This window comes from Austrofundulus limnaeus, unplaced genomic scaffold (genome assembly GCF_001266775.1).
Source record: "Austrofundulus limnaeus strain Quisiro unplaced genomic scaffold, Austrofundulus_limnaeus-1.0 Scaffold55, whole genome shotgun sequence".
Lineage (NCBI taxonomy): Eukaryota > Metazoa > Chordata > Actinopteri > Cyprinodontiformes > Rivulidae > Austrofundulus > Austrofundulus limnaeus.
In genome coordinates, this window is record NW_013952457.1 from 2294509 (window position 1) to 2320175 (window position 25667).

Genomic DNA, 25667 nt, shown 5'->3' on the forward strand with positions numbered 1-25667 from the left:
ATATAAATTGTGCCTCCTAGATAGAGAGAATTTAACTGTGGTTGAACGAGAAGTATAAATATACAAAATTCTGATACCATATTAGTTTGTACACAAACAAATCATGTCACACAGACATGCCAACACTTTGATGTCGAGTTCCACCTTGTTTAATACTAAGATATTTTTCCATCTTTTTTTCTAGGACATGCATCTCACAGGCATTTCAAAGTGATGTTTATGTTCGTAAACAGAAGCGCTCGTTTTCACAGTCTGCTGGAGGAGGGGAGGCAGARAGCAAACAGTCGACAATGGACAAAACACTAAAGAAAAGAATTGACTCATTATTAGCTGATTTAGACTGATCTGATTATGCTGGAAAGCTTAACCCAGAGGCAAGTATGTGGTGAAACTACTCCGTAGTCTTAACCAAGACTGATCTGTGTACACTGCAGTGGATGGAAGGACAACCCAACACTTGGTGATATTTAGATCCAGTCCAAACTCCAGGATACTTCACCCTGAGAGTTGTGAAGGTCAACAAGATGTATACAAGTTATTGTTGTTTTTCAGCCTCTAAGTGCTCACATGAAAGTTTTGGCARTTGTTTTACATCAGATGACCTTCCTGACAAAACATGGTCTCAAACGTGCAGCTTCAGGATTACAAGACCCCTGAGCCATCACATCTCCCTAAAAAAGGGATATGGATAATATTTCAGTATCAGATCATATCAGTACATCCACGTTTCCCCTAATTATGCTCTAATTTGTTTCCACTTTGTTTTCTTCATTCGGGGAATCTTCTGGGTACAAAAACTGTCGACACAGGACACCTGAGGGTCTCTTTCTGAATGAGCTGCAGCTGTTTTTCCTYCTCATATCTGCCAGAGGAGGTGGTTGTCTAATGAGCACAAACAACTTGATCATAAAACTCAACCTGGCCAATTAAAACCTACAACCCCCTTGAATATGAATTATGTTTTTGTTCCAATATTTATGTTTGTCAAGTATTTTTTGATATGTTCAGTCAAGTTTGACTCAAAGGTGCGATCCATCTTTGATGTTTTGACTACATATTCAGCTACAGATTGCTTAGAAGTACAAAAGGTTATTGAATGATGTGTACTCTCTCTGAAAGTCACATTAAATTTTTATAGCCAACAAATACAMAGAAAACAAAACGCTGAAAGTGTGTTGCTGTCGCAACATGAAATACAGTTTGAATCAAAAGAGTTTCCAAGGAAAAACCCTACGTCTTCCTTCAGTGTGAGGAAAAGATGTAACGTTTTCCACTTGTCTCAACAAACAGGTAAGTTTCCCCGAGGCAGTTTACTGTTTGAGGTGTGTTTACAACACATTTCGTGTAAAAACCTCTGCTTGGATTTGGTTGAGATATTTTTTTGTTTTATGAACATGAACTTCCGTCATATTCCCACTTTCTTCATTTCGGTTTAGATGACGACTGAAACTTTTGTTTTAAGCCTGAACGATCATTAGTTGCTTAAAAGTTTCTGTATTGAGCTTTCTTGTCATTCTAACTCCTGAATGCAAAAATATCAACTTTAAGCTAAATTTGGCAAGTATGTCTTCTTCCTGAGTGTTTGACTTTATGGGTGTCAGAAGCCATCTGTTTCTCACATGTAGGCAACAGCCTTCAGGCCTGCTGCTCACAGAACAATGACTCACCTCCAGTTATAATCCAACTATCATAAAATGTTTTAGCTTGAGTCAAGGGAGGACTGTTAGAACCTTCTCAGCACAGATAGTGATATGCCTTGTTAATTCATGATCCACTCACACTGCGATTGCCTCATGTCAGCGTCTGTTTTAGGCCGTTCTGCCTCCAGTCTAGGGGTTGGTGGTGGGGGGCAGAGCAGATGTTGGAACAGGAAGTTCCTAATGTCCTCCAGATGTGAGGACAACACATCACCTCAGACATGGTGAGAAAACACTGCTTAATCTGAAAAAGCTTTAAGCAAAGTTCTCACTCAAGGAGTACCATTTTGGGAAATGTGTTGGGAATAAGTCGCAGCAAAATTTAGTAAAATATCTGTCAAATTAACTGAACTATACCCATTTTTTAAAGGTTATTGGCTGAACCAACATCTTGAAATGAGATGGCTCCAAAAGTTAATCAATTGTAGATSAAGTTCTAAGGTATATTTCCTGGATGTAAAATATAAAGTCATGAAATATTTTGACAACGGACAAAACAGAGTTTAAATAACATTTTAAGCAAAGATTATGTGGTCAGATATTCACCCATTTGAATCTGGCAGATCCAAAAAAAGGTCATCATTTTTAATTAATTTCTGCAAAGGAGAAAAAAAGACTAAGATGTTAATAGATCTCTTTCTTTTTGCTTTTCATTTTACAAAAAAAAGTAAATAAACCAATCAAAAACTATTTTTAACATGTTTAAATAATGAATGGCCAGGATGATAATCTATACGCCCTCTAGTGTTGAAACTGTGAACTGCGTCAAAGAGACCAATCACAACTCCAAGAATATTTACTGATAACTTGTTTTATTGACCAATATACATTTTATTATGACAATGAAAATTAAAGACTGAAAATGACTCAAAAACATTGAAAGTRTTTGTATTTGTGGAACAACTTTCAAGTCAAACACAAACTAATTGAACTGTTGTAACACAAATTCTGTATTACCATGATTTAAATGTCAACAAATACAAACAGAAACAGGTTTTCTATTTAGGATATAAAGTAAAATATAGGATCAAATGATTCGTTAATACTTCCTGCTGTCTGSACTGCAGCTCTCCAAAGGGCCGATTTTATTCCCAGTAACTCAAGGGACCTTCTTGTCTGCAGTCCATTAAAGACTTTCACTAATCTTCCTCCTCCTCGTCAATTAAAACCATTTTCCGCCTTCGCTTCACGGGAGCAGCGACATCCTCCTGGTCTGAATCTGCATCAGCATTTGTGTCCACCTCCATTGCACAGGTGGCATCATTTTCTGTACAGAAATCCATGTTAGTCAAATTTAATAGTTGTATGACACATCGTAAAATACTAAACCTTCCAGACAAAAAAAATACCTTTTTCTTCCTCATCGTCATCATCATCCAGTGTTCTGCTTCTTTTACTTACGGTCTTTTCCTGGGACCTGTTATATGAAAAGGATTATAAGAAMAATAATATAAACACAGTAGCTGAGGTTTGCCTTTAATGTGAAAAGCCGTTACAATGCAAAACCTTACCTTTCTGTAATGCTGTTTTTGTCACCATCAGGAGTATTATCTGATACAAGGTCTAAAAATAAAATAAAATTACACACACAAAAAACACTCTCAAGTCTTTATCTTAAACTAAATCTGCACCATTTCAGCTCATTTGAGCAGCCTGTTCATCTAAATTAGCAGCGTTTTACTTAAAAAAAAAATTAAGTGCCAATAAATTAGTCAGCTAAAAGGAAACATAATCTGTTAATGGAGATCTTTGTTTTCAAAGAGCTGGTTTAATGCCTTATTTCTTTAAGTTATTTGACAATTAAAAGTTTTTTTCTTCCTATATTAAAGCTCTCAGGAGAGTTGCATTGACTTCCAAGCAAGTTGAGAGAGCTTGTGTTTTTCTTAGCTTCTTTAAAGAGCATTAAAGATTTATCCTCCCTTTTTCTCTTCAACATAGCAGAAATGTTCCTTAATCCAGATAAAACATTGTCAGAGTAAACTTCATTACTTTGTTGTTTTTAAAACTCGTGGTTGYATTTTCTTCAGTGATGTCAGAGTTGCAATCTTTTATTTTTGAGACAAGACAAAGCAAGCCCCTGTGACAGAACACTTTGTGTGCACCTTGTACCGTACCGTTCACCTCGCAGAGAACGCTGTAATTAAAGCGTGCCGAGGATGAAACGCCCACCTGGACTCTCTGCAGCGCGGCGCTTCTTATTGCGTGCGAGCAGCAGGGCCCTGAGAGCCTGGGCTCTTTGTTCGTTCGGGACCTCCTCCTCCTGTTCCTTCTCCTCCTCCTCCTCCTCCTGGGGTTCATCTGTTGGGTCTTCAGGCATTTCTTGCTCCTCCAGGTTTTCAGTTTGGTTGTCTCCTGGAGTTAAAGCTGCAGCTGCACTCATAAGCTGAGCTGGACTGATCTTTGCTGGGATCCTCCAGAAGATTTCCTAAATACAGAAATAAACATTAATCACTAAAAGAKACATAAAATGTCAGGTATTAATTCTAAATTATTAGCAAACAGTAGCCTGAATCCAAGAATAAAATGCAACACAAAGACACACTTGTTCGTTAGCAGGTGGTCGGATTCCCAGTTTGCACAACAGCTCCTGGAAGCTCCTGTTCTCCATGGCGTCTTCATTTGTCTCAGTCAGAGGTAAAAGTGGAACGGCCTGGGACAGACCTGAGAAATGGACCATACCTTCATTAACAATGCTAATTAAACAAGCCTTTTCTCCTCTGCATGCCGKTAACTTTAATGAGAACGTTCCCAGAATCACCATGAAGAGATTAAAGGGACAGAAAGTGGGTGTTTGTGTTGTTTTGGTCACGCTCACCATCATCTTCACGATTCTTGGCYGTTTTAGTTAAAGAGTTCTGCAGCCACAACAATGGTCCAGACAAGCCTTTATGACAAAAACAACAAAATGGTTCAATCAAGTAAAATGAAAATCAAATTAAATTAAGTTAAAATTGTGACCCATTGATCATATAAGAATGTGAATTATCTATTCATACAAAACAAAACAAAACAAAACAAAAAAAAAACAAAGTTAGTTTGATCTTCATCTCACCTTCTTGTTGGAGACGGATCACCATGGTGCTTATGTCTGCTCTCCTCTCTACTAAGTGGAAGTTTTGGCTTCTTTTTTCAGCATTTTGTGATTTTTCTCTTTCCTGCTCTTCCTCTTCCTCGCTATCATCAGACTCATCGTCTCTCTCGTCTTCATCATCCTCATCTCGGTCCGAGGAATCGTCTGGGAGGCCTTGTGTTAGTTCATTCARGAACTCTTCTTCAGTCTGTGGCAGAAATTACCTTTTCTTTAAAACATTCAYAATATCGGGCGTTTATCTTTACATTTAGTTTAAGAACCGTGAATCTAAAGCAGCGTTACCATTCCCTCTCCAGAGCTCTTTCCTTTAGCGCTGCRGCTTCTCTTCTTATAAAGTTCTCGTCTCTCGGACACCAGGCCCATGCTGAGCAGCTTGTCCACCAAGCGCGCTCGGGACCGCCTAGCCGTGATCTTCTTTAGGATGTTACCCAGCACATCTGCGCAAACACAAAAGCTTTTAACAACCTGAATACCTCCAGACCTGCAGGATTCCAGACAAGAACGATGGTGGCAAAAATGTGATCGTTAGTCTGAGAACAAAGTTTGTTTTTACCATCCGAGTCTTTGAACTCTTCAAAAAGCATCTGAAGCTCCAATTCCTGCTCCTCCGTCCACAGAACGATTCCAGTGCCCTTCCTTTAATTAAAATTATAATAAAAGCATCTTTACAAAGAGCCTTGACTTGTAGAAACTTCTAGCACAAACCAGGGTACGGACTTTGGCTTCYTCAGTTCTTTAGCGGTGCCCACCAGACCCAGATGTACCAGCTGTGTGACGACCTGCCGCCGAGTCCGGCTGCTGTTGCTGAGTAAAGGCAGAAGAGTCTCCACGATGTCCGGCACTGACAACAATAAGCATTTCTTTGGTTTGTTTTACAAGTTTACATCTTTTGTATAATTAGTTTTCTTTAAAACCACATCYTACGACAGGAACTGTTGATAAGACGTTGATTAGAAGTGTATTGTATTATTTTATGAATAGTGTTATTTTTAGTTTTGTTCTGTCTTCTTGTAAGTTTGAATTGAATTAATTAAAGCTTAATATGATCACTTGTAACATAAACAATAAAAAAAAGATGTGCAGATATTATATTTCAAAGCAAACCTTCAGAATCCCGGTGCTCCATGTAGAGCCGACGCAGCTCCTCTTCCTCCTCTTCAGTCCAGGCTGGGGTTTTCCCCTCCCTAGCACATGTTATACATTTTTTTTTTTAAGTTGAGGGTGAAAACAAATTTAAAAAAGCTGGACTGCATCTTTAACTTGCAACAATAGTCTGCCAGGTAAATGCAAACAAACTGAAACCCCCACCCATCTTTGCCGTAGCCTTCAGTCATCTCCCGGACCGCCCCGACGTTCTTCCAGAAGAGCAGCTCAACGTACGCCTTGTCGTTCTGCGCTGCTAACGTAAAGAAACGGTTCAGCACGTACTTGGCGAAGGTTACTAGCTCCTGTGAAGAAGAGGACGAACAAAGGGGTGAGTGTTTTTGTACGCTGTACTGTACTTTAGAAACGATCCCACCCGCCCGTGTTACTGAACCTGATACGCTGCTGCAGCAGGGTCGCTCAGGATTTTGTTGAAAACGTAAAAGACCGACAGCTGGAAGATCAGGGCATCCATTTTGAGGTCGACGGCCAGGCGGTGCAGCATTCGTGCGATGCAGTGGTTTGTGTGGGGGGTGTTTTTGGAGTAGGACTTTAACAGGAGAAGGTAGGGACGCACAACGGCAGGGCTGGCAAACCTATCAGAGTCGAGAGGAGAGAGGCTCAATGAGGAAGCAGCTGAAAACATTTCAGAAACKATATTTATCTCGTACAGGCAGAGTGTAAAAGGCTCAAACTGTTTGTTTGTTTATTTCCTCACTTCTTGACAAAATCTAGGAAGTTGAACTCGGTTTCAGAAACTTGAACAGATTCCAACTCTTCCTCTTCTAACTCTGCTCCATCATCCTCATCCTCAACCACCGCCTCAGGAAGCTGCCCTGAAATTAAACTGATCTGTTAATCTGGCATGTTCGCAGTGCAACAGAGAATTAAAGGTACTTAAAAAAAAATCTCACGTGGCAGGTTGGCATGGAGGATCTGCTTGAGGAGTTCAAGTTCTTCTTCAGGTTCCACATCAGCGGAACCGAACACGTCGCCCTCCGGCCACACCTCCCTGCACACGGCAGGAAGAAAACCTGAATATTTACACAACTAAGAAAATCYTTTTTCTTGTGGGGGGAAAGTGAGAATACCTTTTAAAGTTTACTTTACAAAATACACAATAAAACTTTAGGTGTATCCCATTTTCTTAGTGTTATACACATCCTTGGGTTACAAGAAGCCAAATAAATAAATAAATAAATTCAAAGTGAATACGGTAAATTACACTAACTTAAATAATAATAATAAATTAATAAAATTAAACCTAAAAGATTTCTGTATGTAGGGCACGATTCATGTGCTGTATTGCCACCCCCGCCCCACACACACACACTCACACAAAAACTGTAAACTCCAAACTTTTGATGTGAACCCACAAAATTTACTGCTTGTTTTTATAAAAGTTTTAAATGAATAGCTTAAAATGATAACTTGCCAATCCTATCAGAAACAAACTATTTCTCTGAGGTTGTTTAAAATGCCATCTACCACAGGTAGGATATTAACTGTTCACAACCTGTCCACTGTGCCCCACTTAAAAAGTCTGAAGTATTGCTCGGACAACTTTTGATTTCACATGAATTTGTTGTCATAACAAAAAAAGAGCAACAGATGAAAAGAAATGAACACTGATGTTTTACTGACCTGGCGGCGCGCAGCAATCCCAGAGCTTCAGGTCCCAATCGAGCCAGCAGAGAATCCTGCACTCGTACCATCGCCTCCGTTTTCTGCTCCTCAACAGGAGTTTCGGATGTCGGGTCAAACGGCACGATGCTCTCCGTTAAAGCCTCCGACAGCTAAGAACAGAAAAGCGTGGCTTTGAATTTGAACTAAAGGCAACTCCAGTAATTCCATCAGACTGAAAAAAGCTCATGTCTTCTCACAGCTCCCCCTAGAGGTGAGCTCTGACACCAACCTGAAAGTTTGTCCCCCTCAGCTCATCCTCCACGTTCTTCCAGGTTTCTGCCAGCACCTCGGGACTGGATTCTACAACCGACTGCTTCTTTTTACGCTGAGTTTTTCTTTTCTTCATCTTCTTCCTCTGAAGGGTGAGCAGAGCAACACATCAAACATCTCGACCACGTTTAAAAAAAAAAAAACACAACTCCTCAGAGGCCGTGACGAAACATTACCTGTACGATCAAGTTTTTCCGACCTTTGCTGAATCGCTCCAGCATGCGCAGGAACAGGTGAGTCGACTCCACCAGGTCTTTGAGGTAGGACTGTGGCTGCTTGGTTTCGTCGTATTTTCTCAGCAGGGTCAGGAAGATCTCCCGGTACTCCATCAGGTAGAATATGTTACCTGAGTGGTAAAAGTGAACAGATGGAATTCAAGTTTGAAAATTAAAAGCAAAAATTGTTTAAAATGATACTAGGTGACCACCATCTTCCAGGCCAAAATTTCATGTGATCTGTTTGAGCTTGGAGTACAACCACACCAAACTTCAGCTCAGTATCTGTGGCGGCCATCTTGAATTGGATAAACTTCAAAAGACAGTTGTAGGTGAACATCTAATGATTACTTTGACAGTTTCATTAAAATCAATCTAGTGGTTCAAGAGATATTTTGCTAACCGACAAATGACAGGCTATCTGCAGGTCTTAGCAAGTCAAATTTAAAAATTTTAAGACTTTTTTTAATACCATCTTGAATGAAATTTAAGACCGAAAACATAAGCAATGGTTCTGCAGAGATGAAGAACTTTAATCGCTTCTGCCTGACAAAATTTAAGACCTTTGAGTAACAAATTTAAGACCAAATAGCACATTTTTAAATAAATTTAAGACTTTTTAAGGTGTTAATTTTAGATATGTGAATTTAAGACTTTTTAAGGACCTGCGGACACCCTGAATGAACACAACCTCAAACAGACACAGGTTCTATCCTGTCATTCCTGGTAGAGAGCATTAAAGTGTCTGTGAAATACATATTCTTCAAATACAAAAAGTCAAAGAAAACATCTTTATATTTAAGAAAGTTGGAATAATACACACGATTTAACCCACTTTGTCCCATTACTGGCATATTTTCTTTTGAACTTGGCTGAGCCAAAGTGAAACAGGAAGTGACATCAAAGGGGAACTCTTTAACAAAGAAAACTCTCTGGTCTTAGTTTATTGAAACAATATTATTTGAACTCWGCCTCTTCTTCATCTCTCTGATAGCGACTCAAAATAATMTAAAGAAACATCAGATTCTTCTTTACAGTCTGTGTTGTAGTCATTGTAACAATGCTCTGTTCACATGCAGACATTCCCCTCTGACATCACTTCCTGTTACTTCACAAGCAAATATCTCWACGACTACATGAAATTTCTTTTGCAATATTTTACCAATGTTCTCTTWCTAAAAATGATTTCATATATATTACAAAAAATTTGATGTTACAGGCACTTTAAAGACACATTTGAAATTAAAGAGCATATTTTGAAGGCAGTAACCTGGCATCGAATGAGCATCGTCTTACTTTTAATAACGTTGGAACTCTGACGGATGCCGTCATCRTGTGAGCGGTCCATCTCGTTCACAGTGAGCAGCAGTTCTTGATATGCTTTAAGAGCCAAGTGCATCCTAAAATTAACAAATGATGTGAATTAATGGGGGAGGGGAAAAAAAATCACCTCTGCGTCGTTTCAAACCAATCTCACCTGCGGGACCAGGATGTGGCCTCTTTGCGGTCTGTTAGCATCATTTCGTAGTAATTGGTGATGTTGCGTTCGATGAAATGAAAAGTGCGAACAGACATGGTTTCAGAGACTAAGTCGGCACGGAAACCGTTGCAACGGTTGAACGCCATGAAGAAGCTGAGCGCCCAGAGGTAGTAGGTCTCATCGTGCTGCTGAGTCTGCTCTCGGATCAAACTTTCCTGCAAAAGCAGAAGCTCAAATATCTCAACATTTCTTCATGACAAAACACTTCGGCTAAAAGACATGCTCCATTTCCAGATAAGTCTCAGTTTATGAAAAAAAGGGGAAAAAATAAAGTCACGATGCAGAGGCTGACCTTGACGAGGTACATGAGTCGGTTGTAGCAGTTCTCCAAGAAGTCGATGCAAAACTCTCGCAGGAAGAGTCGGACGTTTAAGGCCGAGCGTCGCTTGTCCTTACATTCCTGAGCTCGCCAGTTCCTCTTGGGAACACGCCTCACAGCTTTACCGAGGTCGTGAGTGTAATTTTTGAACTACAAAATGAAAAAGCAAAGAGACGTGAACTGCTGCTCGCACCACTCAACATTTTGTTTTCAATGTTGAAGAAAAGTTATGGAAGGACTGAACTCACATTGTTCAGGTTTTGGTGATAGATCACGTCTTTATCCCCGATTGCTTTGAGGCCCTGAACAACATAAGAGCCACCAAAGCGAGAGTGTCTGAAAAACAATCAATACAAAAGCTGTGAAACAAAAGATAAATGTGACCCATCATATCAAAATGAGGATTAAGTCAAATTTGGTCAAAATGACCTACTTACATTTTCAGATTCCTGTCTTCTAAAGCTACATTTTGATACCTGGATCATTCTGATAACATAAGTGGATCTAGAGATATTGAAGAAATTTATTGGGGTGTTTACTACGAACTTTTAAAAGACACTACACATTGTATAGTCTTTTATTAGGTGAACAGTTTTATATTTTTATAATGTGGTTATCTCTGATTTAACTGATGATTTTATGTGCAGACTGGGTTGTGGGACACTTGACCAGGGTTTCACAGACTCAGGAGGCTTTTAGTTAGATACATGTCTGATTTAAAACAACACATATAAGAACCGTGATCAAACATTAGTGTGAGGAATAATGTCTGACATCTTGACTCCATGTAGAGCTAGCCTGCCCCTTTAACATATGTCATGAGGCGGAGTCAGGATGCGAAGAGATTGGTAACTTGATGTGTTCTTTCTGGTTCTGGTCACTGGTTAGGTGATGCCTGTCAGAGGCAGATTAAATCAAAGATTATCAGTCCACAGYTGTGTCCRGATGGTTTTGTATGGCTCACTCAAACATTCACATATTATTATTAACTGGTGTTAGATCTGAACAGGTAAAGGGTAAAAACATTGCTTATTTTTTAACGATATGTCTTAATTTGTCTTGTTGGTTAGGATAATACATTACTGTTTGGTCTAAATCCTAATTTTATGTAAATTTATTGAGTAATTTTTGCTGTCAATATAAAGAGGAAACCTCAAATAGTATTTGTATATTAAGATTTCCCAGTTGAGAAGAAAGAAAAACTTTGCCAGCTCACATGGAACAATTCAAAATTTTAAGGCATTTTTCCTCAAAATCAGGTTTTTTTCTGTTGCTACTGCTCAAAAAATGCTTCAAATCTTTTTAAGGATTATATTTCAGACAGTTCATTCAACTGATACATTGATAAGGCTTTAATTCATTATATTTTGACAAAATGCAATTTTTGCACACGTTTAAATCAAAACCCTACATCTGTCCATTTCTCTACATTCCACTTTTGGACTTAATCCTCGTTTCGATGTGATGGGTCACAAATATACATACATTACTGTGAAAATTTGTAAATGGACTGAACTTATAGARCKCTTWATCAAGTCTCTCCAGACCCCAAAGTGCTTTACACTTACATTCACCCATTCACTGATGATGGTAAGCTACATTGTAGCCACAGCTGCCCTGGGGCGCACTGACAGAAAGCGAGGCTGCCCACCGGAGAGATAGAAGAAACTTTTTAACAACTACCAGCTCGTTTTTACCTGTTTCCTCTTTGTAAGTTCCGAGAGCGTTTCTCGGCGTGCTCCTTCTGCCTCAGCGCCTCCAACTCCTGAGAGTCTTTCTGCTTCTCTTCTGCCGATCGAGCGTGACCAGAGCTCACCAGAGACTCCGGTGTCTGTGRATCCAAACGAAAAAAACTCAAGCTTAGAACAGAAAGACATCCTTGTATGTAAAAACTCAACAGTCATTATCTAACCTGGTCTCTGAACATGAGGGAGATCATTTCCAACACATGCATGCTCCACTGCTGCTCGCTCTGGGCACACGCAATGAACTTGATCAGGTCGTCAAAACCGCTCATGTGAACAGCCCACAGCACCCTGTCATGGATGCTGGCATCATCATCCACCTTCTACAAGCAGAAAGAGGAGAGGAAATGGTTAAAACGGAGGAAAAACACAGAGTCTGAATAATAAATGAACAGAATCAAACCTTCTCTTCAAACGGGTCTGCAGGAACATGAAGCACATTCCTGACCAGAAGCAAAATCCTCTCTATAAGAAGATTATCTTCTTCCTGCCTCTGTTCCCAGTCCTGAATGAGCAAATTTATTAAATCATATAAAACAGGTTTTTACACCAGAAAAAAAAGATAAAAGCAAAAAAATTTCTACCACAAGTTAAAGAACTCACAAGTTGTAGGAGGTTGTACAAAGTCTCACTTAGAATGCCAAATACCCTCTCACTGGCAAATGCCTGAAACAAACAGAAACATCAAGTGGTATTTTATTTACAGTAAAGTCAAATTCAATTAACAGGCATTGAGGTTACTGAACTTGTTTTCATTCACAAATAATCCCTCTACTAGTTGGCAGAGTTGTAAAATAACTAAGTACAAATACTTTGTTTCTGTACCTAAGTAGAATTTTTGGGCATCTGTACTTTACTTGAGTAGTTATTTTTCAGCCTAATTTTTACTTCTACTTCTTACATTTTCACATGATTATCTGTACTTTCTACTCCTTACATTTAAAAAAAAGGCAAGAAGTAGAAAGTCRTTACTTTTATTTCATTTTTGCTTGTTTTCATTCCAGCTTGTTATTGTAAAAAATAAATACTGTTACTATCCATATAAATTGTGCCTCCTAGATAGAGTGGATTTAATTCTGGTTGAATGAGATGTATAAATATATCAAATTCTGATACGTTATTAGTTTGAACACAAACAAATCATGTCACACTCCAGCAGGACATAATCATTAAATTAAAAGGACTGTACTTAAGAAGCATTTGTATTTCATGAATTATATTATTGTATTTGGCCGCAGCCCTCAGATAGATTTTCATTTTGGGGAAAAGGTTTGGGCCTCCTTGATATTTGTATATAAACTGAAACGGCTAGACTAGTGCATCATAAATTTAACATAAATTAACTACTTTAATACGACAGTCATTTCTGCATTTTTTTTTTGGGAGCTCACATCACCTCCTAATAAATGTCTTTACAGAAAATCTAACTGCTCATTTTAAATCAATACTTTTACATGTAATACTTAAGTACAAAAAATATCAGATACTTTAAGACTTCTACTCAAGTAATATTCCTAAAGGAGACTTTGACTTTTACCAAAGTAATTTTTTGGTATCACTTTGTGGTACTTTATTCAACACTGATAGTTGGTAATAAAATACCTCTTTATAGGCTTGTAAATGGGACGTCACTTGCATGAAGTGATGCCTTAAAACTGGGTCATCTGGGATTTTACCAAAACACAGCATGGCAGGCTGAGTAAGGTTGACCATGAGTCTGAAAACAGGAAAACAGAGAGGTAATTTATGTTCAAGTTTAATGGAGAGAAGCTATGTCAGGTGTCTCACCTGATGCAGGCATCAAATAAGGCTTTGTCTTCTCTGTACTGAACAATAATGGGCAGAAGGTCGTTCTGAACAATCTGGCTTTCGCCAAGTTGCTGGCGGATATCACGACTGTCATCTTCATGACGCAAGTACCGGATCAGGTCTTTCACGCTTTCTGTGCCGCAAAGACAACAACCGAGAAACGTCTTCTTTGAAAAAGTGTATTTGTTTTAAATAATTCAACAAACATATACACAGACAGTCAAATGTACTCACCTAAGCAATCAGGCTCTTTGTGGTAAGTGTCTCCCTCCAGATAACCGAGCGCACTGCATGTTGCCAAAAGTTCACAGTTCATCTTGAATAAGTTTCAGCCAGGCTTCAGGTGCAGGGCTTCCACCTAAACACACAAATTCAGCAGCCTGTTAAACAACAAAAACATAGAAATACTGTGTTTTCATTTTCTGAAATCAGGTCAGTCCAATATATATGTGCTGGAGGATGATGGCTCATCAGAAAAAGAAAATATAACCTTGCTTTTTTTTGTTTGTTTTTGTTTCTACAACTAGTAAACAGGCTCAGAAATTATTCCTGCAAGAAATGTTTGCTGATTATAATTAAACCGACTTTAACACACACTTGTGCTATCATTACCTTATTTCTCCTCAGTCATTTCAGCTAAATTAATGCTGCAACACACTGGCCAGGCAGAGCCGAAGAGGTTAGCTTTCAGCAGCACCGACCCTTAAAGAAACTTAGTAAACAAAAAGCAAATATGGCCGTCCAAAGGTTGTTACACACCTGCTGCCGTGTTTAAAATCCCTCACAGAGTGTAGATAAAACTTCTTTTTACTTGTTTAAAATCGATGGTAATTCTGTCTCGCCTATCAAATTGCCATTTACAAGTCTCGCGCCAAAAGCGTAAACACGGTAAGCGGAAGTAGAATTTCGTYATCGCGAAAGCTTTGTTGCCCTGAGTTTTGTATTTCAGGCACAGCAAAACTCGAATTAATTAAGGCATGTTTCAAGCTAGAAGGAGAAAAAGCATAACCAGAGAAAGTCAAACTGCTGCAACATAAAAAGTAAGTGCATATATTCCTCGTTTCGCTCTGACAAAACAACTTAAAAAAATTGGGTTTTATACATACATGTATACAGTAAAATCAAGTGTACTCCCTTAGACAAAGTATGTAGTTTTTCAGCGAAGTGGAAGTAAACAAAACTAGACCAAAATGCATAGCAAAATACAGACCTTGAGCATGTAAAAAGGTCAGTAGAGAAAATGTTTATACGTATACTTAAAGCCACTTTAGAATCTGTTTTTAATTTAAAATTTGTGTTTCTGGACTGTAAAGGGAAGTAGGCCTATCCACAGTAAACATATAAATTCCATACAGGACAGCCTTAATGGACAGCTTTTCTTTTCTTTTCTTTTTTTTCAGATTTGGTCTCTGATTTTCAGATATTTTTCCTGACAGGTGTCTTACACAAGTAAGATATTAACTACTAATAACAGCATTYATCTGTCTCACCTTGTATGGCAAACCAAACACATTTGTCATATCTTTTAAGGAATGCCATGAAGTCAGTTTTGTGTTTGTTACTGATCCATCTTAAAATACACAAATTACTCTCATCCTTATACATTTCACARTGAAAAATGCTTAGTAAGTAAGTATGAAAGACAGCAAATACTTGTTCTAATGAAGTTTATTTGCACAGACATTTTCTTCCATTACTTATGCCAGAAACACATCGTTGAAAAGCACATTCAGCAAAAGTTTATTTAAATGGTCACATTTTCAGTTTCAGCATTTCCTGTCTTATATAATCATTAACTAAACCACGACTTTTTTTAAAACGTTGTTTAAACAACAAGAGGATAGCAAAGCTTCTAAAACAAAAGCAGACRGATTAAGTTCAATCTTATTCTGTCTTTTAAGGTGTGTTGGCCAAAGGGCAGTGTCAGCAAGTTTATTAGGAATCATACCTAYAGTCTGACATACAGTACGAAAATCCTGGATTGATCCACTTGTTTCAGCCTGTGTTTTATTTATCTGCTCTGGTTGAATAGAATTTCACAGGATTGCACTGTAAATCAAGGCCTCGAGTGGTACAGTAATAAAGGGGGTTTGAACAGACCTGCGTTTAGCAAAAGTTCGGTGGCTTTTATAGCACCAGCGTCACACTGTCTAAAGAAATTTATCCTACATTGCACCTTTGCTGAGGGACACATTGCTAGACAATGACACACATAACTATTGGAAATAAGAACTAGATGTGCCTAAAATGTTTTTATTTATAACCATCTTGTTTCCTATCATGGCACATTATCTAACGTCACAGTTTTTTTTCTACTCGTCCTTGGTGGTTTTACTGAAGTCACTATCCTTCTCCTTCCTGGATTCCTTCACAACCTGATTAAAAAAAAAACACAACACACATTTGTAAAGAAGTTGATTTTCAAATATTAATACAGGAAAATTAACCAAGATTGTGTAATTTTGCTAAAGCTTTCATACTTCTCCATCTTTGGTCTCCACTGTTTTTATGACCACGGTCTTCTTGGGTTGAGGGTCTGGAGTTTTTTCATAATCTGTAAAATGTCAGAATAAAACATAAATCAAAAATTGGCCTTTAGATTCACAATCTAAGAAAAATAATTTACAGTGGTTAGGTAGTTCTTCACTAATATAGTTATTTGTTTTTTTTTTCCTTTTTTTTGGTTTTAATTTAAAAATTTTTAGTTCATACTATATTTTGCATTTACTTCAAAAATGTCTTTATCTTTATTTTAATGAATACTTTTCCTGCTGAGGAAAACTATTCTATTCTATTCTATTCACCAATCATACACAAAGTTGTTCAGCTTTACAAAGTTATAAATAGGCATTTTGGATGACTAAATCTCAAAACAAAAGTCAGAAGTTCCAGTTTGTCTCAGTAAGTTTCTGACTGTAAAAGGACAATTCTGATCTTTTGAAGTGGGGCTTTTGTAAAAATTTTATGGACAATTAATATTCATGTAAGAGATAGCTCTTTGTATGACCTCATTAAAAAAGTCATTGGTTATTCCAAGTGTTCAATTCATATTTATTGCAATTTCCTAAATCTTTTTAAATTCCTTTAAATTTTTTTGTTTCATTATTATTTACATGGGATTTTATGAGTTTTCTCCAAACACAAATAGCAGCAGCAGAGGTTAGCTGTAAACTTCAGATTTTTTTCTGCTAGTACCTAAATAATACAAAACTGAGAGTGACGCAAAGGTTTAGAAAATAGAATTTGTGTAAAGTACTGTGAACATTTTATGACTGGAGTTGTTTTGAGTTTCACCAAACTCAAACTTGGTTAACTGGGGTTAACTGTTAGCTTATCAATCCAGTAAAAAATAAACTATTTGTCCAGGCTGAGAATGTTGTTATCTGCAACAGGTAAGATACCACTTGTTCACTGTCGTTTCACAGAACCACACCTCAAAAAATCAGAACTAAACTGTGTTCAGTATCTCACCTCTCTCACCAAGGTGATTGCTCATGCCAACGTTGAAGATAGGAACAGAGATCCTATGTGGAGAAACATAATCATGAAAACAGGATTTGATTTATCCCTGAATATGCAGAGCTCAGCAGTTTGGTTCAGAGAGAGACAACGCAGAAAAACTAAGAAAAAGGTGTTCTGCGCGAGGAAAACCAGCAAAGAGTTCAACATTTCTCCCCCACCTGCTCTCCTCCCCCTCCAGCAGTTTACGGTAAGTGGCGATCTCGATGTCCAGAGCCATCTTGACGTTGAGGAGGTCCTGGTACTCCCGGAGGTGGCGAGCCATCTCCTCCTTCAGGTGGCGAATCTCTTCCTCAAGTCGGCCTACGTTGTCCTGATAGTTGCCAATCTCGTGGCCAAACTGGTCCTCCATTTCACGCATCTGCCTCAGCAGAGCTTCATTCTGAGAAAAAAAAAAGAACAGCAAAACAGATTAAATAATTAAAAGTGCATAATTAATTTGTATAAATAACCGTATTTGCTCTTACGGTGTTCTTCAGTGCATCAATTTCACAGTTGAGAGACTGAATCTGCCTCCGGGACTCGTTGGCGTCCTGCTTGGCCTGCCGCAGGGCGTCAGTGTTGCGCTTTGCAGACTCGGTCAAATCAGCAAACTGCAGGAGCAAAACATAAAGAGCACAGAAATCAACAAACTAATTATTGTATGTGTGCTCATGCTTGCTCTGTCAACCCACCTTGGATTTGTACCAGTCCTCAGATTCCTGCATGTTCTTCAAGGCGATGGTCTCGTACTGAGCCCTGATGTCCCTCAGAGCGCCTGTCAGGTCCGGCCTTGAGCTGCTGTCCACCTCCATTTTCAGCTGCTGGGTCTGGACACTCACCTGGACGTCTTGGATCTCCTGATGACGTGAGCATTTGCACACAGAAAGTAGGACCCTTTGTTTAGTCTATAAGAGTATCTCCAGTATAAGACTCTGTTTCTAAAGTGAAGAGGTTCAGAGGTAGCATCACTTACTTCATCATGGAGTTTCTTGAGGAATTCAATCTCATCCATTAAGGATTCAATCTTCCTCTCCAGTTCCAAACGGGACAATGTAGCATCATCCACATCCTGGTGGGTTTATAGGACATGAAGAAAGCCCCAAACTAAAGTCTGTACCTGAAACTCTATTAGGTATTCATTATGCATCTATTTTTACTTTAAACACTCACAGCATTACWTGGTCAATATTAAGAAAGCTGCACCGTCTTATTATGATAAAGTGCTGCAGATTTAACAAGGCAAATCAATGAGATCTGTTATCTGAGACTGCAGACGATGTCATCAMTATTAGAATCCTTATCCGGTGACCTCACCTTACGGAAGGCAACCAGGTTATTTTCAGCATCTGCCCTCTTCTGGGCTTCTTCGTCCAACCTGAGGGCGAGATGAAACTTTACACAAGAATCACAGATTCTGTTTCGTGAACATGTCGTTTGTTTTTCTTCACTGACCAGGAGCTCCCTTCCTGTCAAGGCATCATCTGGCAAAAAGCTTTCAGGATCAATCTGTTAATTCTCCGTCCCGTTAAAGGGGTCTTTGGGGGGGCGGTGTCCATGCTGACATTTGCAGCTGCTCCTATCAGCTAATGTGCCATCTCTGCACAGACCCAATTAAATTAGACACTTCCTCTTTTCCAAGGTCGTAAAAAGATTGTTTTAATGTAGCATTTCCAGCGTGGTGAGTTATGTTTCTGGACTGTCGAGAGAAAATCAGCAAAGAAAATGAAATGAAAAGGGGCCATTTGGTTCAGCTTCAACCTCGAAGGTTACTGCTGCAATTTATTATGACCCTAAGATATTAAAAATTAACTACGATGCGCTATATTTGAGTTTCCTCATTCTCCGCTTTCATTTTTTGATTGATCACCTCAGTCAGACAGCGGTCCTGCYCAGGATGGACATAAAGTATTAGCCCCCCCCCCCCTCATCTTTTATTCATGCTGTGTTACGCTGGGCCCTTTTGTCCTAATGGGCTCTCTGGCACCATCCCATCAGAGGGACATTGAAACACACCTAATGGAGTTATTGAGTCACATTGATTTTTTCCCCCCTACTCTCATCACTCCTGACACTGAACCCCCTTTCACTCTGGTCCCATTTCCTCTCCTCTCCCCTGTTTCTCAGCCAGCCCCACCCAATGTCCGAGGTTTTGTTTTGCAAAAGTCTATAAAGTTGTGGGACTTTGATAAAAGAAGATTTTTCTCTTGACTGAATTAGGTATCATTTTATGTGTCACAGTCGGCTGTTTTGGACAAAATAATCTGTTTTACCTGGTGAAACATTTTACTAGCCTATCTCAATCACTTGATGCTGCTCAGCATCACAGTCTCGTGCCACACCCTGGTGCAGTCTAATTTCTTCAGTCTTAGCTGTGATTACAGGACAGTCCATCATCTCTTTTTGTCACTTTGATACCGACCTCTGCTTCAGAAGAGCCAGGTCCTCAGCCAGGTTGTCCCGCTCCAGCTGGTACTGGTCCCTCTCCTTGCCGATAGCGTCCATCTGGCTCCTCAGCTCCCTCAGCTCCTCCTGGAAGAGCTCCGTGGCCCGGTTGGGCTGGCCATGCTGGTACTGGCCCTTGAACTGGTTCAGCTCCTGCAGCAGGGCCCCGTTCTGCTGCTCCAGGTACCGCACCTTCTCGATGTAGCTGGCGAAGCGGTCGTTGAGGTCCTGCAGCTCGGCCTTCTCGTTGCTGCGGGTGGCGAGGAACTCCTGGTTGACGGCCTCGGCCAGGGTGAAGTCCACCTTGTCGTAGGAGAGGCGAGGGGGCTGAGGGCGGGAACGCTGTTGGTGGTAGGCGGTGGGGCGGGACACCACCGCAGGTGAGGCCGAGCGCACGTAGCGGCCTCCGGAGGAGGCGACCCGGGAGGACACAGGGCTGTAGGAGGTCAGGGTGATGGGGTGTGGGCTTCCAAACGTGCGCCTGTAGGAGGTGGAGGAGTGCATTGAAGAGTGGCTCATGGTGGTTCTGGTTCTGTTCTCTGTCGCTGATGAAAGGTGGAGAGCTGGAGGCTTCTGAGTGCTCCTGAAGCAACAGGACATCAGACTGAGGAGAGCGGAGAGCTTTTATACACTCAGGTCCTCTGAGCGTCACACCYCCCCCTCCCTCATCGCTCCTCCCTCCTCCCTCCCCTTCTCTGCCGTTCATCAGCACACTTCGCTGTGGCCACTCCCTAACCCTCGCTGCCTTTCTCTGCACTTCCACCAGGCCCGTGTCCGGACATCTTTTTAACCAGAAAACTTGGCAGGAGGCCAGGCTGACCGCCTTGATAACTAAAGATAAGACCATCTCCTCCTCCCATCACTCATCAATGCCTTCACGGCCACTTTGCAGAGCAATAAATTGTCTCAGCTGTTTTCCATATTATTTCTGCATGCACAGCTATTAATTTTAAGCTGCTTTTTCATGGATTATCTTAACATTACTATGAAATGTGTCTACGAAAGATTTGGTTTCCTGCTTCTTAGTAAGAGAATCCGAAATCCTAAGCTAAACCGAATCACAGGGATCCATTGATTTGATTTTTGCCCCCCGTCCATTTGTCTCCATGCCTCTCTCCTCTCTGTCTCTGTCCTTTTACAGTAATGGAATACGTTATTGATATTCCGGCCGTCTGGGGCAGAGCCATGACTCTGCAGTTATTTCATCCTTTTGGAAAAGCTGTAATCGCGGTTAGGGTGAAAGCTTTTTTACAAGTTCATTTGTGTGTGTGGTCAGCAGCAGATTTATGGGTTCATCGAGTTCCTGTAGACTCAGAATAGAGAGAGAGAGAGAGATGAGAGTAAAATACTTTCTTTATCCAAACAAACATCTCATCTCGGAAAAACAAAGATCCACTAAAACAGAACCATAACAAGGCAATAAAAATTAAAAGATAAAAACGACTATTGTTATGGCAGGCCTACAGGTCCATTCAAAACTTCAGAGTTCAACATAACTTTGTATTTTGTTGTGTAATGTCTCTTTATTGCACAAAATGTTTTTGGCTCATTATCTTCAGTGTGAAAATTAGTCTTCTAGAGTTTTCAGGCGTCAGCATCAGGACAAAATGACACATTAAAGGCAGTTTAAAGGAATAGGTCAGATCTGTTGAAGTGAGGTTCATGCTTCTTCCTTTCTGTTTTATGGGRGTCACTGGTGCCTATRTTCAGCTAAAATCACTCCAAACTCAAAAAAATAAAAAAATAGAAAAGTCCATGCTCACATTGAAAAGTTATTTTATTGTCATCAATTTTGCTGTTCTTTACATATAGTTTGCTGGTTATTTGCAAGCACAAATAGCAGTAGCGGCTAATTGTAGCATTTTGTTGCAGCCTGGGGCCTTTTCAGCAAGACCACCATGTTTCTTCCAGAATAATAATGTAATGTAATATTGATGGTTGTGTAAAGGTTTATAAAATGGTGTTTACATTGAACTATCACGTTTTTTTTTTTTTTTTACTATTTATTTTTAGATTGGGGTTGTATCGAGACGATATCAATCCATTTATTCTGGTCTGAGTTAAACTRTTTTTGTCTAAATTGAGGTTGTTCAAAAAGCCAACAGGTAAAATATAAATCCAGTATTCAAAGAATAAACGGTTACTCTGCAGCCCCTGAACAATAAGCTGCCAGGTTTTAAATTCTTTTTTATTTAGTTAGATTGTTTAAATGAATAAAAGTGTGTAGCCATGAAACATAAACATAGATGATAGTTTATGAGACATTTTTTAGCTTATGTTAGAGTTTCAGCTCATTTTAACCAAGCTCTGCAGACAGGCTTTCCTGCATGAAGTTGATGTAATACAGAGCATGCTCTGTGTCCACTGGGTGTGGCACTTCCTTCCCTTTGTGTTCCAAGTGATGCTCGGTTTAGTCTTGTCTTTATATTCATTCTCTCCTGTATTTAACAACCGATCAATTTACATTTTATTGTGTGTTTACCTGTATGTTTCAGTCTTCAAGCAGCRGTTTTTAATCCTTAATTAAACATTGAATTTGTTCTCCCTGCAGCTCCTCACAAAGCAGCCCACATGTGAATAAAGTGTTCTGATCGCTAACTGTTTTGTCATTCTCAACATTTGCTCCTAAACGTAAATGGCTCTCACAGTGGAKGTCTGTTTCTCTGTGTAACAAATGGCCTGTTAGATGCAGCTCTGTAATCTAATCAACCTGCTTTATGGTCACTCTCTCCTCTCTTTCCCTCCCGCTTTGACTCACTCTCTCCTTCTTCCTCTCTGTCTCACTTTTTACATCCTGCCTTTATGGCTTCTAAAATGTTTTTTTTCTTTTACGAGTGTGCATTTTCAGACAGTAGGGATATTAAGTTTAGCATGTAAAAACAAAAACAGAAAAAAATGGACAACTTTCTGAAATGATTCTGGCCTCTGAGTAATACTAACCCTCAGCCAGATGATGCCATTAGCAAATGATCCTTCTGCTGCTCCCAGAATTCCCACAGGAGCCGCAAATCCAATTTTGCTTCTTTGACACTGAAATATCTGTTACCATTTCAAGACAGAGGAGTCAGTATGTGTGTCAAGTTTCAAATATAAACAGCCATTTAAATATCTCAAGTAGAAAACTAAAGACAAACATATTGCATTATATATTTTTTTTATTATGCGGGAGATGAGCTCCACCTTCTATTGATCTTTAATTGAGTTGGATGGTAATAAAAAAATCTGGTCGGCTTCAGGTATCTGTTTGCAGAGACAACAGCACAGTGATTTCTGCATAGATTTGAAGGAGTAATAAAGGAGGAACACATGTCATTTCCAGATTTGGTTTGAAATTTTAATGTAAAAAAGCTGAGAATTAAATGGGATATTTGTGAGAAGCTTTGATCTTGCAAAGTTTTGTTAAAATTAGCTTAAATTTATTCTATTTTTTTGTTTTGAATTTGCATTGTAGTTTTTTTGTAGTAACACAAATTAACAAAGTACAGAAAAACATGCAATCAAAATAAAATCAAATAAAATGAAAGGCAGCAGAAGAAGAATAAATCTTATAATATCTGCTCCTTTTTTATACCCAAAATATATTCAAAAGAAAAGTTAAAATACAACAAAAATCAAAACAACTTAAAACATTTAAAATTAATACACTGCTCAAAAAATAAAGGGAACACTTAAACAACGCACGCTAACTCCCGAGCTTAATCAATGAAATATTCGCATTGAGTACTTTGTTCTGTACAGAGTTGAATGTGCTTCACAAAAGTTTGATTTACTTGGACTTAGCGTGCGTTGTTTAAGTGTTCCCTTTATTTTTTTGAGCAGTGTAGTTAAAAATAAATAGTTTAGCGTCCTTTGTTTCCTACAGAGCCAGCGAGGGGACATTGGGGGATTTTCTTCCTTTTTCATTCCTAAGCAAAAGTTTAATGTTTTGTATTAACTGTATTGAAGGAGACTTTTATTTTGAAATAGCCGGTTACTTAAACAGGACGTGTCACTACAAGATGGGAAAATTGATGGTGATATATGTGTGGCAGCATTAAGTTAAAATATCTGCATCACAAATGCTTGGCTGTGATATGTTCATTCCAAAGCTGAATTAAAGTATAGGCTAACTCCTGTATAATTGTGAGCATGTGAATTTGTTACTAAACCAGCAGCCACAACAGTAATAAATGACTTGAATGCAAAATGTATTGCGTGGGAACTCAAAAGAGAGAAAAAAATTCCTCCATGTCCCCTCATCTGCTCCACAGTGAAGGGATTCTGAAGGGTTTTGGCAAGGAACAGATCCAGGGCGCAGGCAAGGTTTCAAAATGTAACAAAAAGCTTTAATAATAAACAAAAAGAGGGCTGCTGGCAGCAAACTTACAAATTCACAAGATGATCAGGCACGAGGGGAACGAAGCACAAGGAACCAAAACACAACAATGATCCGACAAAAGACAGAGACAGGACAGGGCTTAAATACACAGAAAACTAATTAGGGGAGAGAAAACACCTGGGGAGAAACACAAGGGTAATCAGCAGCGTGATGAGGGGCAGCTGGGCAAAGACACACTGGGGAACATAGAAAACACTAGGAAAGCTGAGAAATAAACACAGACTATGACACACAGTTTCCTGGTTTGTTTCTGTAACACTTTTTCTTCTACACAATAAGTTTGATTGTCATACCTATACTCGTACTCATACTACTACTACTACTGCTACTAATCACACCCTCAATTTAATTATCCTTGGTTGTAAAAAGTTGCTCATCAGATCTATGTCTTCGTTGTTTTGTTTCTCACGACGGGTTTGTTCATGCTCACTCTGTCATCAGCCTTGATTTTGTTGTAAAAAATAACTTTTCCATCATTATCTGCCTCTGGAAACCTGCTTTGCCTTGTACTTGGGTCTTTGGGTCACATGTTGGCATTTCTGATAAACAAGTGCAAGAAGACAGATTGCTATTGCARGTAAACTGTATTAAAATGGTGATGMTGTCTTTGAACTGAATATCCATTCAAAAGATTCACACAGACTCAACAGGGGGAGCTCAAAGAATAAACTAAAACTTTATTAAACAAAAACAAAAATAGCTAAACATACAGAACAAGGATGTCAGTCAGTGACAGAGGAGAACCAGACAACATGAAATGATGCTCCTGATTTCTACACAGAGGTGTTGTACAGGCTGAGCTTAATGATGAGGTAACAAACAGCTGAGCTGAGATGAGGAACAGGTGCGAAAGGGCGTGGCAGGACTGTGGAGCAGTGCTGCAGAAACCTGTTAATCACCCATTCATTCAAACCAGGTGTGCTGGAAACCACACTCCATACCAGTAGGTGGCGGTAATGCACACCTTCGGGACTCGAGGTCTGGAGGACGAGGCTTTTAAAAAATCTGCGCAGTAGTATTACCCCAACCAGGAAGCCCGGGTCCAGTTTGGGACAGTCTAGGATAAGTGGGGGTCACCTCTGCTGGAAATGAGAGTCACAATTTCYTGCATCCATGTGGTACCTGTTCAGAAACAAGAAGAGGATAGACATAAGGCATTGTAAACATTTTGTTTTATGTTTGTATTTTGACTGTAATTTCAACTATGTCCTGTTGTGTCTGCCTACAAGTACTGTACAGCACTTTGGTCAGCCTTGTGCTGTTTAAAGTGCTTTATAAATAAAAGTGGTATGTATAAGACAAAATACTACGAGTGCAAGATCTTTTTAAAAACTGTGCCGTTAACTGTTCCATTGATTGTAGCACGTCCGTACTGCATTACACCAAACATTTCTGGAYTCTAAAGTGATTTGTTGCATTAAATCTGGCCGGCTAAATCATCTCTCCTTACCTGACTTTGGGTAGGACACAATCAGGATATCGGTGTCGTCGAACAGGAATCTGACAGCGTGTTGTAAAGAATCCTGTGTGTGCAGGTGTCCTGGAAACAAAATCCCATGAAAAACCTCAGTGACATCCAACCTGGCCATTTCCTCACTGAGTGTTTTTCTAAATGTGCCGCTCTGGATCTCTGCACTGGTGGTTCTGTGTGTTTGAGCACCTGCCTTCATAAGAAAAGAATAAAGATGAGCTCTCGGGATTAAATCAGAATCAGGAAATGGAGCAAGAACGCCTTAAGTGGGTGTCTACCAATGTTAAAGCATTTTGGCCTTACCATTATTACATGTAATAAACATATAATTAATTTATATAAAGGATCCATGATTGTTTG

General features: G+C 39.3%; 2 protein-coding genes across 5 annotated transcripts; both read right to left on the bottom strand.

Moving 5' to 3' along the window:
- Positions 1-2492: 2492 nt before the first annotated feature.
- On the bottom strand, positions 2493-14377 carry timeless (timeless circadian clock). Of its 4 annotated transcripts, none has more exons than XM_014009184.1 (30): positions 14275-14377; positions 13750-13873; positions 13495-13648; positions 13309-13423; positions 12310-12372; positions 12110-12211; positions 11874-12029; positions 11659-11792; positions 10210-10297; positions 9935-10111; positions 9580-9797; positions 9399-9502; positions 8064-8233; positions 7847-7972; positions 7576-7727; positions 6846-6943; positions 6650-6767; positions 6326-6527; positions 6097-6236; positions 5893-5972; positions 5506-5629; positions 5342-5424; positions 5071-5225; positions 4750-4975; positions 4513-4581; positions 4240-4358; positions 3867-4122; positions 3209-3260; positions 3047-3114; positions 2493-2964 (listed from the first exon to the last, which is right to left on the bottom strand). In XM_014009184.1, the coding sequence occupies exons 2-30, from the start codon at positions 13829-13831 to the stop codon at positions 2837-2839; spliced, it is 3759 nt and encodes a 1252-aa protein (XP_013864638.1). In that variant the 5' UTR covers positions 13832-13873; positions 14275-14377; the 3' UTR covers positions 2493-2836. The 4 variants fall into 4 exon arrangements, with proteins under 4 accessions (XP_013864638.1, XP_013864640.1, XP_013864636.1 ...); XM_014009186.1 differs by having other exon boundaries at positions 13750-13895; positions 14275-14372; XM_014009182.1 differs by lacking the exon at positions 14275-14377 and adding an exon at positions 14128-14266.
- A 788-nt stretch (positions 14378-15165) lies between these two features.
- prph (peripherin) lies at positions 15166-20054 on the bottom strand. Its single transcript, XM_014009187.1, has 9 exons — positions 19436-20054; positions 18331-18391; positions 17990-18085; positions 17709-17873; positions 17502-17627; positions 17196-17416; positions 16987-17039; positions 15996-16069; positions 15166-15890 (listed from the first exon to the last, which is right to left on the bottom strand). The coding sequence occupies exons 1-9, from the start codon at positions 19975-19977 to the stop codon at positions 15828-15830; spliced, it is 1401 nt and encodes a 466-aa protein (XP_013864641.1). The 5' UTR covers positions 19978-20054; the 3' UTR covers positions 15166-15827.
- Positions 20055-25667: the final 5613 nt, after the last annotated feature.

Excerpts from the sequence above, each read along its gene's own strand:
- prph (XM_014009187.1), bottom strand. The coding sequence starts at position 19,977 with ATGAGCCACTCTTCAATGCACTCCTCCACCTCCTACAGGCGCACGTTT. Across the intron at positions 17,874-17,989 it reads TCAAGAAACTCCATGATGAA|GAGATCCAAGACGTCCAGGT; the intron begins GTAAGTGATGCT and ends TCACGTCATCAG. Across the intron at positions 16,070-16,986 it reads CAATCACCTTGGTGAGAGAG|ATTATGAAAAAACTCCAGAC; the intron begins GTGAGATACTGA and ends GACATTTTACAG.